The sequence below is a fragment of the Ixodes scapularis genome, unplaced genomic scaffold (genome assembly GCF_016920785.2).
Source record: "Ixodes scapularis isolate PalLabHiFi unplaced genomic scaffold, ASM1692078v2 PGA_scaffold6__148_contigs__length_123643588, whole genome shotgun sequence".
NCBI lineage: Eukaryota > Metazoa > Arthropoda > Arachnida > Ixodida > Ixodidae > Ixodes > Ixodes scapularis.
Genome location: NW_024609881.1, coordinates 99,396,862 through 99,410,180, shown reverse-complemented (window position 1 = coordinate 99,410,180; position 13,319 = coordinate 99,396,862). Strand labels below are relative to the sequence as shown.

The following is a 13,319-nucleotide window of genomic DNA, read 5'->3' as shown; positions in this document are numbered from 1 at the left end:
CTTGGACAGAAAATGAATTGGGAAGACGGTACATTGGACATGACTTTCTTTCTTTACTAAACAGCTATTTCGTTGGCAAAAACATATTCTAACTAATTTAAATGTTCTGAATGAATTAAATAAATATTGTAGTAGTTTAAGACACGTTTCCTGGAAGAAGAAAAAGCAACGTTGCTACCGAGCTACTTTCTCGACGGCGGAGGCACTTCAGACGGGCGCAATGCGCTTGTGGGCGGAGTTAAAAGATTGTTCTTAGGTTGCATCCGACTATAGACTATACAGCTAGACTTTTGGAAAAAATTATTCTCCCGGCTGCCGCGTGAATAGGCGCTACATAACTCTATAGATAATCTGGAAGAGTACCCTACTCAAAATAAGGCTAAAGGGCCCTTCAAAACTTTTTAAAGGGTTTGAGGGGGCCTTCAAGAATGTTTAACAGGTTTGACGTACCCCTTAAGGGATTCTAAAATGCTCATCAAAACGTTTTGATGGGTTTGACGTACCCTTTAAGAAAGTCTAACGGGCCCGTCAAAACGGTTTGAAATGTCTAAGGGGGACTACAACGATTTCTTAATAGGTTTGAAGTTCCCTTTAAGATTCCTTCATCCCTACTGAAAAAAACCATTTGAAATTCAAACGGGTGGCAAACTGGTAAATCAAACGGGTGCAAACTTGTCGACCCGTTTGGATCAAACGTGATTATGGGATACGGGTAGCCGTTTGAAACGGTACCCTCTTGAAACGGTGCCCCCTCGAAACGGTACCCGTTTGATACGGGTGCCCGTTCGACCTTGCTCGTGACTGCACGTTTGAACATGCCATTCGAATCAGGAAATTATGCGCTAGCCCCAAAATGGGAATCGTCTGGTAGGTTGGTTATCTTAAACTTATTTACGACGTTCCGAAACTCATAAACCTATTTATAGCATCGAGGAAACACGTAGAACAAATGTGCTCACGTAGGCGCTTGCAAATGGACAGGACACCAGACACAAAAGATTATTCTAAATTCACCTCAAAGTTTATTACGTCTTCTGTAGACAAGTACAAACGTGGAAACGATCTGTGAAATGTGAGAGGCACTCTAAGCTTTTATACAACTGAGAAGATAGCAAACCAAACAAGAACCGACGTAATTCTAGACTATGAAGGTAAACTTTCGGGAAATTATTCGCCCGGCTGCGGCGAGAATAGCGGCTGCATAATTATATAGATAATCTTGAAGAGTACGAGTAGAAAAACGGTCAAACATTGCCAAGAAGTAGGTTGCAGTGCACTTACCATAAAAATAGCGGACTTGAAAGATGTAATCCGTGATATTTGTCGACACGGTCAAAGCAGGACAGCCACACAAACACAAACGAGAGGGAACGGCTCCTTGGAAGTTTCAACACGATGTGGCGCACAAGCTGTCATTTGCCGAACCCATCCAAACCGCAAGAATTCCTGACTTCATTGAAGAGTCGCTTGTTGCCGATATAGGCGTAGGACTTTTCGAACACTGAGAGCTTTGGTGCACATCCAATACGTTGTCGAGAGTCATCCTAGTAAGACCGCAGGGTTAGGCTACAGATCCAAGCAGGTGGACGCGCGAAGTTCGAGCTGGAAATGACAACAAGCAGACAAAGAAAAAAGCGGCTGCTAGGCGCACCCTTCCGGATGTCGATGCTTATCAGCCTGTAGCTCGCGCGCGCTGCGGGTCACGTGACGGGTGACAAGAGAGGAGGGAGGGGGCGAGGACGACAGGGACAGTACCTATACCTCTCCCCAGGCATTCCAGTGATGTGCTTTTGTAACCTCGAAAAAAAAACGCGTGTGCGCGCGCGCGCGCGCGCATTTTAGCACGCTTGAACCTTGGAAATGGCGGCGGGGCGGCCAGAAGTCCGGCTTGCGCCCGAGCGAAGAAAGTACTCAGCGCGAGCTCGTAGTTTGACTGCTGCAACGGCGGGCGTGCTCTCGCAATGCTCGATGTTCTTGCAGCCGCGTGCACGCGTGCTACCTTCGCTGCGTTTTGAATTAAAGTGAAACGGAGTCTAGACGTACATTCTTTCACGCGATCGCGTCTTCTGCGAGAGAGATTCGATCTGAATAAGTAAATTGAGGCAACAAAGATGGGCAAAGTTTTAAAGTTCTGTCAACAATATCGGCTCACCAACGTCGCGCGTTTACGTAAAACAGCAACAAAAAAGGTGTTAGTTTTAGTTGCAGTTATAAGCGAACATCAGCGCAATCGAAATATAAATATAATTACTTGCATTACGCGGACGATCTGAAATCGATGAACCGGCGCTCCCAGCCTTCCGGAAACATTGGCTGCCACGGCTGAAACGCTAGGCGTTCCCACGCCGCCGATCTGTACGTTCAATATCAAACGGGCTCCGGAGAGCCGTTTGATTAAACCGGTACAGTTCGCAACATGGTCACCGGTTTGAGCAAACGTGCGACAACTTTGCCCAAACGAGTCGCCCATTTGCCCAGACGAGCGACCCATTTGCCCAGACGAGCGACCCGTTTGCCAAAGGAGTGACCTGTTTGTCCAAATAGGTGACCGTTATGGCTCATACGGGGGACCCCTTTGAGCCATACGGGCGACCCCTTTGACAAACTGGTGACCGGTATGGTTAAACTGTTACCGGTATGGACCCGTTTATTTTCATATAGGTGCCAAATGGGTTTTTTCAGTAGGGATGCGTTCTAGGCCACGTCAGAATCTTTCTTGGTGTGTTTGAAATGCCCTTTAGAAAGTTCTAAGAGGTTTCTTTAAATGCCTGTGGGGCCTTCAAACAGATTCGTCAAACAATTACAAGCAACTCACAGAAGTTTGTTAAATTAAGACAAACTGTAGCCTGTCAGTTGTATTTCTATGCAATTTCTAATTCAACATCGTTAGTGCCTAAAATACTAAGCAAAAATTCTGACTTTGCGTGTCTATCTTAAAGTAGCAAAAACTAATCCAGTCAAGTAACAATGTAAGTAATCAAATATCGTTTACAACCAGGAATTGTAACAGTTTACTTTTAATGCAAATTTGTAATTCACTACATAGTTGAAGTAATAGGCACAAGACTCATTCGATGTGTGTGCATATGTCAGCCAGTTTTATTTAACGAGTTTAACAAAATCAAGGTACATGAATGCACCGATACATTCACTGAAAAACTTCAAGGAAACTCAATAACCGTAGCAATATAAGCGCACGACGATTGTTATGCTGTTAGCTGTTGAAGAAGTAGGGCTAGAAGAAGAGCAGAGAGGCTCGGGCTGGAAGAGCTCGCGGCAAGAACTATTTAGCTGCGATCGGAACAAGCGACTGGCTGTGCTTGGCGATGCTCCGAGCAGGCACCGGCGGGCTGAACCACAGTTTTGACGGTAAGCTGACCAATTCCTGAAGCGACGGACTTCGACGGTGAGCTGACGAATTCCCGAAGCGACGGACATTGAGGATGAGCTGACCAATTCCCGAGGCGACGGACTTTGACGGTGAGCTAACCAATTCTCGAGGCGACGAACTTCGACGGTGAGCTGACCAATTCCCGAAGCGACGGACTTCGACGGTGAGCTAACCAAATCCCAAAGTAACGAACTTCGACGGTGAGCGGACCAATTCCCGAAGCGACAGACTTCGACGGTGAGCTGACCAATTCCCGAGGCGACGAACTTCGACGGTGAGCTGACCAATTCCCTAAGCGACGGACTTCACAGTGAACTGACCAGGTGCGGAAGTGACGACCTTTGAATATCGACCAAGAACCTGAAGGCTGAGGTCAACTTCAAACGTATGCCGTCAACGGGACTGATTGTGAGATGAACCTCTTTATTGCAACTGTACATTTGTAATTACTCGTGCTCTCTGATAAAGAGCGGCAATACTTAGAGCGAGGAGGGCAAATCAGTGACAATTTTGTATTGAACACGTGATATGTATTTATGTTTTTCCTTCATTTATTTGGTATGGCATGTGTCCTATTTATATTGAATGTTAACATAAATCTTTAGGTGAGAGTCAGTGTTGTGTCCTGTCGGTGGCTTTTCACTTTGTCCTTGTCTTTGCACTGTTTTGTTTTCAATTATGTCTGTATACCAAATAGCCCAAACTTCTGTGATAATCATTTCAATGCACCTTTAATGGTAATTAATTCATGTGAAACAGCAGTCATGAATATTTTAACAGAGCTTGGTAACCAATGTGCAGGTCGTGAATATTGATTGAAGATAATTTAGTGTTTTGTACTTTGCATGTTAACTTGTTTTTTAGTGAGATTCCAGAATGACAAACTGTGTTTTTATGGTTCTTAAAGAGATGGTGCCATCGTAAAGTGTAATATCCATTACTTTAGTAAACCAGTGCTGAATGATGCCTCCTCATTGCAGCATAGTAGTCAATATGCTAAAAATAGTGTGTTTCTGAACATGTGGCACTGAACCCAAACAGAAATTTAGAGTGTAGGAGTTCCGAGCTCTTACCTACATAACAATTAGCTAGGTCATCGTCGTGCAGCATCTGTTACTAAATCTCTGTGTTTATCTTGACTTGCTGTAACAATTCGCTAGAATATGATCACGTTTTATGTTGTGTGACCAACAACTTAAGTACAAATGTTTGTTCTGTGTATAACATTAAAATGAAATTTTGCTTTCATCCTACGTTAAAATCTTGTCTTGGTCAATTGTTTGAATTCATCTTGGCCTGCCATGCAGCATTTTTAAAGCTGTATTCCTGGCTCGAGAGGTTTGTCAACACCTATACTCCATTCCATACTTGGTACGCAACGCTGTCAAGGCTACTCGCACGAGCATGTGACTATATGATGAGCTTTGTGCATGCCTTTGCACTTGATGAAGCCACATGCGCGTGTTAGTAGCCTTGACGGTGTTTTACACTAATTATGAAACGGAGTATAGAGAACTCAATTTCTGAGGGGCTAATGGGTCTAAAGGGTTGATAGGTCTAAAGGGTTGATAGATCTAAAGGGTTCATGGGTCTGAAGGGTTTGTGGGTCTAAAGGGTTGACGGGTCTAAAGGGTCGACGGGTCTAAAGGGTTTGAAGGGCTAAGAGAGTCCATAACACATCAAGGCTGATGGGTTATTTTCAATAGGGTACGCGTACAAGAGGGATCAATCGTTGCCAACACGTAGGTTGCAGTGCACTTATCATAATAATAGCGGACTTGAAAGATGTAATCCGTGGTATGTGTCGACACGTTCAAAACTGGACAACCACACAAACACTAAACGTGAAGGAAGGCTTCTTGAAGTTTCAACACGATGCGGCGCACAAGCTGTCATTTGCCGAACCCAGCCAAACCGCAAGAATTCCTGACTTCTTTGAAGAATCGCTTGTTGCCGATATACGCGTAGGACTTTTCGAACATTTGGTGCACATCCCATACGTTGTCGAGAGACATCCTTATAAGACCGCAGGGAAAGGCGGCAGATCAAAGCAGGCAGGACATACGAAGTTGCAACGGAAAACAAGCAAACAAAGAAAAAGCGACTGTCAACGCCCGGGCAGCCGGATCTGGCTATGCTTATCAGCGTGGAGCGTGCCCTCCCCTCTTTCTAATCACGTGAAAGAGTTGACCAGAGAGGAGAAAGGAGGCGACGGCGAGGTCAAATACTTTACGTATTTGGCCTCGCCTAAGTAATGGCGAGGTCAAGGCGCAGGACACCGGGACACCCCACCCACCTCCCTCCCAACCCTCTCCTCATGCATTCAATAAAAAAAAAAATAAAGAAAGTTGAGTTTGGCTTTTTGTGGCAATGCAGTCAATGCTAGGGGAGAGGGTGCACGGACCGCTGTACACGCGCTTTTGTCCTCTCTAGTAATTGCCACTGCACGTCGCGTTTGCAGCCAGGCGACACGCTCGCATTTCAGCACGCACGCTGGAAATGGCGTGGGCCAGAAGCTCGGCTTGCGCCCGAGCCACGGTGTAGGAAGGCTCTTTAGGTGTGGAGACTCCTCTCCTCGCCCCGTCGGAACGGCGAACACATCACGTCCACTCCTTTCCTATGTTTTCTCCGCCTGCCCCTAGTGGGCGCCAAAACGTTCAGGCCGTCCGGTCGCCGGCCCTCCGCCGGAACGTGGGCTAAGTCGCCCATTGGTTACGCCGCCTCTGATTGTTTCCAACTTTAAAAAAAATTCAATGCTGAACTGAGCATAAAAGAAACGTAAAAACCAAAGATCCAAAGCCAAACATTTGAATGAATGCGCCGACAGCTCTCCAACCTGGAAAGACGTAAACATTTTAGAAAGGGAAAACAACGACATGAAAATGTTAGTAAAAGAGACAATCAGGATAAAGACGTCTGCCGAATGCATCAGTCACATGCTCGGTCGTTGTTCTCTCCAAATTGAAGGAGCCTCGTAGGGGATTGTCTTGCATGCGGTAGACGCAGACACAACAAACTGCCCATCTGTTCAGGGTCGGATTCTGTCTGGCGTTCTCGTGGAATGCAGACGCTTCTCCGGTTTCGGTCGAACGTGCAAAAGGGTTCGGATCGCATGAGAATGCGACAGGACTGCAAATGAAAAAACCGAGATGCAAAGAAACAGTCTCGAGAAAAGAAGAAAGAGTCCAGACTGTGCGACTTGTAATGTGGAAAAGAACTCCAAGAGCAGCTATAGAGTTTGTCATACATTAAACAACGTTGTAACAGCGTTTTTCTTTACAGCGTTTTTTTTTAAAGTTTGTGATGATATTATTATTATACTTATATCCGAAGCGCCATTAATAAAACCGGTTTGCTTTACTGGACGAGCGTGGTTATTATAAACCTTTGCTGCAATCTGGTACATGCAAATGTAAGTGTAGTAACAAAGTGAACCTTTCAAAGAATGCTGCTTTCATTAATGTCTACGTGCAAAATGTGTAACTTCGTGCCAATTCGGCCAGCAGTTCAATTTAGCAGGACTCAAAGGCCGCCTTAAATTGTAAAAGAATAATCGCGTTAGCTGCCTTACATGTTGAAAAAAAATTGTTTTTTTAATAGTCCAGTCGAATCAATGGTAATTTGCGAACCCGATATATATACTGTAAACGACTAAACTTTCGCGGGGATTTAACTTTCGCGAATCTTGCGAATCGCCCACAATTCGCGAAAAATATGTCCCGCTAACAATTCGGGCAATATGTGAACGCTACGGAAGCTACACTCGATTCGCGAAAATTAGAACCCGCGAATAATTTCAAATTTTCAGCTTTAGCCCGATTCGCGAAAATTTGAACCGGGGAAAATTAAGTCGTTTAGAGTATATATTTTTAAAGAAGTCATGTGAACGGTGCCTAAAGCAATTCAGTTCCTTATTATGCGTTAACAAGGCTTGTGTTAATCATTCTTTACTTTTGTGCATTTTTTTTTCGGTCGCACTCAAGTTATCGTTTACCTGTGCTACAATCGGAGGAGAAGACGACGAAGCTTGCTCTTAGTCGGCGCCTGGACATTGCGTTCGTATTTCTGGCAGTTTTTGCTGTTTTGCAACTTACCCCGCGGCAACAGAACACTCTCACTGTCTCCTGCAATATCACCAACACCTTCACTGCAGGAAGTATCCTCGATAAACCGAAGGGTTTCCACCCGATGGTGCTCTGGACGGCACCGATCCGGTAGGCCTGATGGAATCCGATGATGCCACCTCGAAACCAATACTCGCCCCTGCTCGATTCGACATGACTTCTGTAACGCACACCACGCAAAACTTGCAGCCCAACATTTTGACGACTACTATGAAGTACTTACCACCTGAGGAATACGACACTGCCACGGAAATTGAGACCTTCTCTGAAAAAGAAAAAACCGACGACCAAAACGATGTCGAAGATATGGAAGAACTGTATGCTTCTACCAATGAAGAGTCGCAAGATCCCGACAACCAGTACAAGACGGTTGAATCACGCAAACGACGCAGGGAGAGTACGGACTCAGAATCAAGTTCTCCCAAACCAGCAATCAACTGCCAGGCTCTTGGGCTCACCGTCATATTTACACCAGACGACCAAAACACCAACATCAAAAGCTTCAACCCTATCAAGCTTTCGGACTGCTTGAAAGCCAACTGTCCTGATGGAATTTACAGCATTCGACCTAACTCAAGGCTGAATGTGATTGCTGTAGACACTCGCAATTTAGATACAACAAGCACTTTACTGCGTATCAAGTCCCTTTGTGGGGTTCCGGTGAGTGCATACGAGCCCCGCTCTAAGAACATGGCAGTGGGTGTCATCCATGGAGTACCGGTAGATATCAACGACAGCCAACTAACTGAGGCACTACTCTCAAAGACATCAATCGTTCGCATCCGAAGACTGGGAAAGTCACAATCTGTTGCATTAACATTCGCATGCCCAACTCTACCCGATGCGGTATGTGTAGGCTATGTGCGCCACAAAGTATATTTATACGTGGAAAAACCAACACAATGCCGTACTTGCGGTCGCCTCGGACACGTAGCTGTATCATGTGCATCTTCGTCTATTTGCACAAAATGAGGAAAAACGCACGACTCGACATCCTGTCCAGATGGACCACCCAAATGTGTCAATTGCGGACGTGACCATCCCTCTACTTCTAGAAGCTGTCCAAGATGGCAAGAAGAAAGGGATGTCGTTCGTTACCGTGTTCTTCACGGAAGCGACTATCCAACAGCAAAGGCAGCAATAAAAGCTGATGCCTCTGAACACAATACCGATAACACAACTGGTCCCGGACACGGTCAAAAGTCAGCAGGAAGCATGCCAGTGAGTAACAAGCCACATAAACAACCAATTCAAGAGCCGCCCCCAGCATCGCAACCTTCCCAAAGAAAGGAAAACAAAAAGCCACTCGATAAACTAGGAAGAAGTACACAACTTAATACAGACGACCTCGAGTCCTTTCCGCATCTCCCAAACACAGTACCTACGACACAAGAAGACCTCGCTCACAATCAACCTTCTACATGGAAGGTTGTAAGTAACATTGCCACCAACCTTGTCAAGAGTGCCTGCACTCCACAACCGAATGCTGCAGCTGAACCACCACCACCTGCGCTGGGCATCGGAAGCATCTTTTGTGCTGCGATCAAGGCCTTACGTGGACTGCTTCAACACGTGTCTTCACCCATTGCCATCTACATTGTCCAACTCATTGACACATTTACTCCGCTCCTGCAACAATGGTTGAGTTAACTCAACTGTTACTACTTAATTACCATTTATTATAATTATGACAGCACTCACTATGGATGATAGATACAACAATGCGACTATATTCCAGTGGAACGCGAGAGGCCTAAGGGGGCGTCTATCTGATCTTAGGCAATTTTCACAGAAGCATCAATTTCCTGTCATGGCCATATGTGAGTCAAGGCTTCCAAACAATTTTCGTTTTTCTGGGTATGAATATCTTTCTTCAACCCGGACTACAGGACCAAGTAGAGTCATCCTTCTCCTGCGCACAGACCTCAGTTACGTGCATCACGCTATTCCACCACATCAAGATAATGAGTACATAGTGGCTACAGTCACTGACGGCAAGGGCAACTTCACCATCATTGCTGGGTACATCCCACCGAAAGCTAAATTTGACGAAGGCTACCTCACTGACATTCTCAGCAAGTACCCGTTGCCATTTGTCTTAACAGGTGATTTTAACGCCCATAATTCTGTATGGGGCAGCACGCACACCAACCCTCGAGGTAGGAGATTGGCCGATATTGCTGCCTGTCACCATCTCTGCCTAATGAATGACGGTAGCCCTACGTATATACAGAATCTTAAAAGTAGCAGCTGCCTAGACCTCACATTCGTTTCGCCATCGCTAGCATCTCAAGCAACATGGTTTGCCGACATTGAATCAAGAGGTAGTGATCACGTGCCCACCTATACGAGGCTTGGGAATTTTAAAAATATGAAAACTCATCATGAGATTAGCCATATCAATTGGGCAAACTTTCAAGAAAAAATGACCGAGGAATGCAACCAAGAGATGGACTTACCATCATTCACAGAAGCCATCACTCGTTCATTAAAACAATCAAGAGAGCAAACAACCTTACCGATTAACCAAACTACATTCAACGCCGAATATGAGCGACTTCGGGCTATTCGCCGGCGTGCTGAGAGGCGAGTTAGAAAGCATAAAAGGCCCGAGGATTTACGTGAGTTCCGACGAGTAACTAAAAAAATCAAACGTCATTTGAACAAACTTGCAAAACGTCGTTGGCGGAAAATGTGCTCAGAACTTGATCCAAGGAAACGTACTACGAGAATATGGCAAATATCAAGAGGTCTTCGAGCAACACCGCAACAACGCTATCCGTTTCGGGCACTAGCTCTATCGATGCAGTGTTCAGATATAGAGGCCGCGAATCAGTTCTGTATACGAATTACGCAGGCGCAGTCTACACACACAATCACACCGAAAACGCCACGGCCGACACCACCGTCAACTCTGTCATGCATGGACGTTGATTTCTCTCTGAACGAACTCAAATCTGCTCTTGCATCATGTAGGCAGTCAAGCTCACCTGGACCAGATGGTGTTACCTACTCGGCAATTGCACGACTCGGACCAAGTACAATCAAATGCCTTCTTCGACTCTTCAACCAATCCTGGAACGAAGGCGAGGTACCTACATCATGAAAAGTCTCTCAAGTTATACCGTTACTAAAGCCAGGTAAATCACCCCTTACCATCACTTCCTATCGACCCATTGCGCTTTCAAGTTGCATAGGCAAACTCATGGAACGTATGATCTTGGCGCGATTGGAATGGCATTTCGAACATCATGGTCTATATTCAAATGAATCGTCAGGCTTTCGACGCGGCCGGTCTTCAATAGACGGGGTGATTGATTTAATTACATCGGTTGAACACGAAAAATCTCAACGACGAATGATCACAGCCGTATTCTTGGACATCAAGAGTGCCTTTGACTCTGTGACGCATGATGCTATACTTGACGCACTAGAAGAACTAGAAATAGGAGGGCGACTCTACAAGTGGATCTCCAGTTACTTAACTAACAGGGCAATTTTTGTTGCTACGGCACAAGAAAAAACTACCCTTTATAATGTCACAATGGGTGTCCCACAGGGTGGCGTACTAAGTCCGACATTATTCATGATATGCCTTAATGCTCTCAGAGTGGAACTTCCAGAAACAGTTCGATCATCGGTATATGCAGATGATATCTGCATATGGGCCTCCGGAGTTACCAGAGTACAGGTTAGAGCTCGTCTTCAAAAAGCATTAGGCACGATTGATAGATATCTTCTTCATCGCCGATTGACCATCTCTCCATCGAAATCAGCCGCCATAGCTTTTACTAGGCGTTGCATGGATAAATACACCCTCAAGGTATCCGGCCAAGCCATTCCGTATGTAAAACACCACATATTTTTAGGCATATCGATCGATCGAGGACTGACATGGACGCCTCACATTATGCACCTTAGAAAAAAATTGACCAGCTTTATACACCTCATACGTTTTATATGTGGCACAACTTGGGGTGCGAAAGTAACATCAGTACTGCGTCTTTACAAAGCTCTATTTGAGGGTCTATTGAGGTACAGCCTGCCAGTCCTTCATGGGATGTGCGCCACGAATTTGAAGCGACTACAAAGTGTACAGGGCTCTGCTCTTCGTGCTTGCTTAGGTGTTCCGCACTCAACATCGACTTTGGGTGTTATAGCAGAAGCTGGGTGCCTATCCATTGAAGCACTTCGTGCAAAAGAAACACTACGTGTACACTTACGCCACCTAACAAGGCATGAATCCCACCACCTTGCCCGGATACAATCATTCAGGAAAGATTCAAGCTATGCTAAATTCTTGATACAGCAGGAGCCAAATATACCAAAGCAGTTTGAAACACCAAAGTTGGCGGATGTTCCACCTTGGACACTAACATGCCCTACAATATCACTCAATATAGATGGCATACAGAAAAAAGCGTCAACTGCACAAACTGTATTAAAGCAACTGACCCTCTCATTAATCAATATCAACCATCGGTTCAGAACTCACATTTACACTGACGGGTCAACAACTCATCAAAGCTCAGCTGCCGGAGTAGTTATACCCATGGAACAAGTCGTGCTCAAATTCAGACTAGGCCACCGCACCTCATCAACTGTCTCGGAGCTGGTGGCCATTAGGGAAAGCTTGAAATATATAATACGCACCGAACCACGAGCATGGTCCGTTTTCACTGACTCAAAAGCTGCACTCCAGAGCATGCAGCACTATCTACGACGTGGAGCAAATGAACAGCTGACATTCACCGTAGTCAGCCTCTGCCAACAGGCCCAACAGGCTGGCCACCACATTCACTTTCAATGGATCCCGAGCCATTGTGGCGTCCCTGGTAATGAGGCCGCTGACCAAGCAGCAAAGAGCGGTCACGACAACATATCTAGCATTTCTGTTCCATATTCAAGAACTGACGCTGGTGCAACGGTTTTCTGGGTCGGAAAAAAGATAGGTGCGGCCCTCTGGGCAAGCCCTTCTCACCACTATCCACGACTTTATAATATAGATCCTGAACTTAAGTTCAGACCGCCCAGAAACCTTACAAGAAAGACTGAATCAGTACTTCACCGAATCAGGCTGGGCGTTGCATTTACATATAAATATCTCCACTGTATTGGAAAAAAACCTTCTGCAAACTGCTTGATATGTGAAGAAGTGGAGTCACTAGAACACCTGTTATGCACTTGCACAATTTATGACGTGGAAAGGGAGGTGCTTACTGAAGAACTTTCCCAGCTGGACTCCCGACCGTTCTCTCTCCAGAAGATCTTAGGAGCGTGGGAGAGCCCAGAAAAGCTGGCTGATGCGACCAAATACCTACTACGTTTCTTACGTGATACCCAACTTATTTGCCGTCTTTAAGGAGCAGATATAGAGCTCCACGTTATTGTGATGTGTTTTTATTAATTTCCTCTTCTTGCCCTTCTTTGGCATCCCCTATTCCCCCTCCCCAGCACAGAGAAACTGGTTAATGCAAACTGCATGGAGCGACCTCTCTGTCTTTCTAAATAAACCTCTTCTTCTTCTTCTTCTGTGCTACAATCAGAGTTTATTCATTTTACAAACGCTTCCCGACGTTACTATTGCGCTACTGAGGAAACGAACGACGGAATGTAAGCTAGGCTAGAAATAATCTACAGGAGAGGGATATTTCTTTTTCACTCGTAGACCGCCGCGTCGGCTCCTATTAGGGAGTTACTCTTGTTTGTCCGTCTGCCATTTTTCGGGTTATGAAAGCTTTAGTGTGCTGAGAGAGATGATAGTTGAATGGCCCCACCTACATACCACATCGTACGTGAACCCG

The 13,319-nt window shown here is 45.5% G+C and overlaps 1 protein-coding gene across 1 annotated transcript; it reads left to right on the top strand.

Annotated features, from left to right (window-relative positions):
• Positions 1 to 9,325: 9,325 nt before the first annotated feature.
• LOC121838547 lies at positions 9,326 to 12,547 on the top strand (the record flags this gene model as incomplete). Its single annotated transcript, XM_042294861.1, has 3 exons — positions 9,326 to 9,335; positions 9,438 to 9,594; positions 11,791 to 12,547. Coding segments are annotated over exons 1-3 (924 nt in total), but the record flags the coding sequence as incomplete, so codon positions are not given.
• Between the last annotated feature and the right edge of the window lie 772 nt (positions 12,548 to 13,319).